Source organism: Echinops telfairi, unplaced genomic scaffold (assembly GCF_000313985.2).
Source record: "Echinops telfairi isolate 266 unplaced genomic scaffold, ASM31398v2 ScPeMD7_23;HRSCAF=83, whole genome shotgun sequence".
NCBI classification, from domain to species: Eukaryota; Metazoa; Chordata; class Mammalia; order Afrosoricida; family Tenrecidae; genus Echinops; species Echinops telfairi.
Window position 1 is genome coordinate 78875533 of NW_022103920.1, and position 4651 is coordinate 78880183.

Sequence of the window (4651 nt, forward strand, 5' to 3'; positions counted from 1 at the left end):
AAGGTGGCATGGGTGACCACAGACGGACCAGTCTTCCCTCCTCTAAACCCAGCTCCTCTCGCGGCCGTGTGTGCTGTGTCCTCCCACAGGCAAAAAACTCGGCTTTACGATGGACTCGGGGAAATTCCACAATGTGTCTCTAGGACAAGGTCAGGAGACGGTGGCAGAAAGGGCACTGGAGAACGCTTCCCGCGGAGGACACTGGGTCTTACTCCAAGTGAGTATTCCATTCGCATGGACAACAGACCTTGCAGAACTGCCCTGCCCAAGCATCATGACCTTCGCCGCTAACTGGGGCGAGTGAGCCCTGCCATTTCTCTCAACATCGATGGCACCTCTTCCACAGGTGACGGGGCTGTGCTGACAGGGACTGTTTGTCAACTGGAGAGCCTTATAACCAAAGGCCTTCAAAATTGGAAATATGAGAGAAGACCATCATTCTCCTAATTTGCAGATAGCTGACCCCACCCCCACTCCAGGAGCAGAGGAGACAGATAGGATTGTATTGATCCCTGGGACGTGCCACCCTCTCTCTCACATCTGCATCTGGCTGTAGGGCTGACAGAGCACTTTCTTCAACATGATCCCAGCAAACCTTAACAGCTTCTAACTCGTCTCATGATCAGACCAAGGTTTCATTTCACTGGCTTATAACTTAAGCCACTAAAAGTTAGATGACACCTTTATCCCATCTGCCAATTCAGGGACCCGTTAGTTGGTTCTGACCCATCTGTAACCGAGGATGTAGAACTCCGCTCTGTAGGATTGTCAATGGCTGGTTTTCCAGAAGTAGATCACCAGGCCTTTCTTCAAGGTGCCTGTGGGTAGCCTCAGAGCCGCAGCCTTTTTGTTAACAGCCAAGTGTGTTAACCCTTTCCACAACCCAAGGACTCTTTCTCCCTTCCAGGGGTAGCATTCTATGGGTCTAGTGCCCTAAAACTCCGTGTGCTCTAGGATAGACCCCTTAGAGCTGGGATTCTAACAAGAGCCTGTGGAATAGGGGCCTGCCTTAGAATACACTTAAGAAGTGTGCTGACTCCTTCTAACAGGCCCACTTATGTCTGTCTGCCTGTTGGGGAAGGGCCATTCGATGTCCAGCACTGTACTACCAAGGGTTTTCATCTACCCAGACTCTGTACTGGGTAGTTCACAGCATCCACAATCCCTAGTCATTACCACAAAAGCAGCCAGAGTAGGGTTTGTCATCTGCACCATGAACAAGAGCCACACGGTCCTTGCAGTGATCCAGGGGTTCTCAGGGCCACACAGCGAGTCCGTGGCTGAGCCAGAGCTTGCATCTGGGTCTGTTTAGCATTTAGTAGCAAGCTGCATTCTGTCCACTGCAGCACACCACCACTTTCCTGCAAATGCTTCCCTTGGCATTATTGCTAGTACCCAGGTTGGATGTGTTTTTGGCATTTGTTTGAAATACAATGAATCCATGAAGAAACTGCCCAGAGCCTCTCCACTCCCTGCCATGAAGTCGGTTCTGACTCATAGCGACCCTTTAAGGCAGTGGTTCTCAAGCTTTGTAACGCCGCGACCCTTTAATACAGTTCCTCATGTTATGGTGACCCCCAACCATAAAATTATTTTGTTACTACTTCATAACTGTAATTTTGCTACTGTTATGAATTGGGCAACCCCTGTGAAAGGGTAGTTCGACTCCCCAAAGGGTTCATAAACCAACAGGTTGAGAACCGCTGCTGTAAAGCAAGGTAGACCTGCCCCAGTGGGTTTATTCCTTTGACATGTAGGTTTAGAAAGGGGGCAAAGAACCTTGAAGAAAGAGAAGACCAACAAAACCGACCTTGTTGTATTGTTTGTCATCGACATAAAATTATAAGAGTGTCGGCATATGATCTGTATGCTCACGGCCATCGAGTGGATGCCGACTCATGGTGACCCTACAGGACCAGGTAGAACTGCCCCTGTGGGTTTCTACTAAAGCATCTTTCTCCCTCGGAGCAGCTGGTGGTTTCAAACTGCTGACCTTGCAGTGAGCAGACCATCGAGTAACTGCTACACCACTGGGGACCCTATGACAAAGGCACAGGGCCATGCAGGCCGCCCTTTAGAAGCAGAGAGCTCGGCGTCACTGCATAGGAGCGGTGAGCATGGTAAGGACGGCTGGCCTCGCAGTTAGCAGCAGTCCAGCGAGCATCGCTCCTCACCAGGGTCCTTATGGTCGGTGTGCGCATATTAATTCACCGTGAACCAAGCTCACGCTCTGCAGATGTAGCCCCCTGGAAGTATTGAACTAGCATTTATCAAGGTCCATGATAATTCTGACAAAGGAGAAAACTGATGGATTATATAGCTTTTTGTTTATTTTCGCTTTGGTTGCTGAGAATATACACAGCAAAACACACACCCCATCCAGTGGATTCTACGTGTACTGTTTGGTGCCACTGTTGAGCTTCTTCTAGCCCTGGAACCTTTATCTTCCTCTCATAGCATCAACTCAGGTTCCTCCCCGACCTTCCCAGTTGCCACTGCCCCTCTGACCTCAGAGATGGCTTTTTAAAAGAACACAATACTCAAGGCAGACATGTTTTACTAGTTCGGCTAAACTATTGGGTGGTGTTAGAAAGACGTCAGGGAGTATTTTCGGTGTAATAGTTATAGATTACCTCAGGGCAATAGTTTCAGCAGTTCATCCAGCTTCCTTGGCCCCCAAAAGTTTAAAGCCAATGAGAATATGAAATTCTGTTTTACATCTTCCCCCTTTTGGTCAGCATTCTTCTTTAGTATCTTTGATCAAAAAGGGCAGTGATGATAGCCAGCTCGCCTGGTTTCATGAGGCAGTTGTTGATGACGGCAGTTAGCCATACAGTCCCATGTCCTCCGCTTACAGTCTTCATAGTGGATGAACTGGTTTAATGAAGTATGATAACGAAAAGCCAGGAATACTGAGTTCTCCCCAATCACCCATTTCATCATCTCCAATAGAGACCCCCTCTTCTCAGACTCCTCTTCATTAGTATGTAGACTCAACAGCTGTCAAGAAAGAAAAGCTAACAATCACACTCCATCACAATGGTCAGAGAACACTGTGGTGAAGGCGGCAGACTGTCAAACCTCCTGCCATCAAGGCAGCGAACCTGTAGGACAGGGTAGAGCTGCCTCTGTGGGTTTCAGAGACTGTAACTATTGACATTTTTCTCCTGCGGGTGGCTGCTGGTTTTGAACTTCTGACCTTGTGGCTAGCAACCCAACATGTTTATCCACTGTGCTACCAGGGCTCCAGAGCAGCAGATCCTCATCAGATGGTCCGTGGAAGTCACACCATGGGTTTGAAAAGGCATGTTTCGCTGGTGAAATGAGTGGTTTTCCAGAGGCGTGGATCGGCTGCAAATGTATAGGAAAAAAACGCACCATCCAGCCGGCCCTGGGCCAGCTCCCCTCAAGCCCGGTCCCCAGGCTCGATGTTAAAGCCAGCCTGTGACTGAACAGGGAGAGGTGTTTCTGGCCAGCTCCCAAGTCACTCTGGGATCTGTTTACATTTGCCTCCAGTGAACTGTTTAGGTTGGGTGCTCTTGTCATTAGTAACAGAGAGGACACAAGTGAGTAGAGAAAACAATTTAGCCTTTGTTCTTGCATGAGAGGCACTCTCCCAAAAACCCAGAAGCGAGCATGCACAGGAAGAAAGAAACTTAGAACCTGGTCCCACGGGAGGTCCAGATTGAACTAGCGGGAGCTGCTAATCACCGTCAATTGGCTTCTGTCTTTTTACAACAGAACTGTTTCAAAGGAAAGTGCTTCCATGATGACCACCTTCCCCTGCTATCGTCTTAAATGGCTCCGTGTTAAAAAACACAGTTGCATGCCTCTGAGGGTGGCATTTCAATCACTGCATCAGAAACTCCTGCAAAGCCACAGAGCCATGCACCGCAGCCTATGGGGCCTCTTGCTCAGTAGCAATGACCAGGCTGTAGAGGTGTTTGGTACTGGGATTTGCGAATCAGAAATTGAGCAAGCATAGAGTGGTATCTTTCCCGGCTCTGACAATTCTAGGATGCAATCAAAATGACATGTTAGGCCTACGCAGGGCGTCTTAACAGAGTGATGGCTCGCTTTTCTAGCTAGCCTCTGTACCCGGCCTTCCGTTAGCGTCTGCACACGAATGAGGAGGAGTCTGGGTAGAGGGGTTTGCTGTCAGAGACAATGAAGTAGAGGATTGAAGACAGCTGACCCTTTGGGATTTTTTAGTGATTACATCTAGTTAAATGAACCAGAAATGTCTCAGTCATGGGGTTTGAATTGTAACACCACCAACAAAATATATGCCGATCTGGAGTGACTGGTGGGTGGTTAGAAGTAGGTAAACCTGTCGGGAGGAGATTGTGATTAACATAACCTGTGGTGATTTGGAGCATAGAATGTGCCGGTGTTCAGTTCTGTCTAGCCTCCCCCTGAGTGCCCCCCAGGATGTGAAAATGAAAGAAATGTTAAATCTTTGGTTCTCTGGGTTTTCAACAGTTCGGTGAACAGGAGCATACTGTACTCGTCTAATTGAAGTGAAAGACTTGTTTTGCGGGACTGATGAGTCACCCTATCTTTCAGAACGTCCATTTGGTCGCCAAGTGGCTGGGAACCTTGGAGAAGCTCCTTGGAAGGCTCAGCCAAGGAAGCAGCAGTGATTATAGGG

The 4651-nt window shown here is 48.6% G+C and overlaps 1 protein-coding gene across 1 annotated transcript in view; it reads left to right on the forward strand.

Moving 5' to 3' along the window:
• DNAH11 (dynein axonemal heavy chain 11) overlaps positions 1 to 4651 on the forward strand; it is a 330595-nt gene that overhangs the window by 297120 nt on the left and 28824 nt on the right. The window contains 2 exon segments of the mRNA XM_045288657.1: positions 90 to 217; positions 4567 to 4639. Of these exon segments, the coding sequence (XP_045144592.1) occupies positions 90 to 217; positions 4567 to 4639 (201 nt within the window).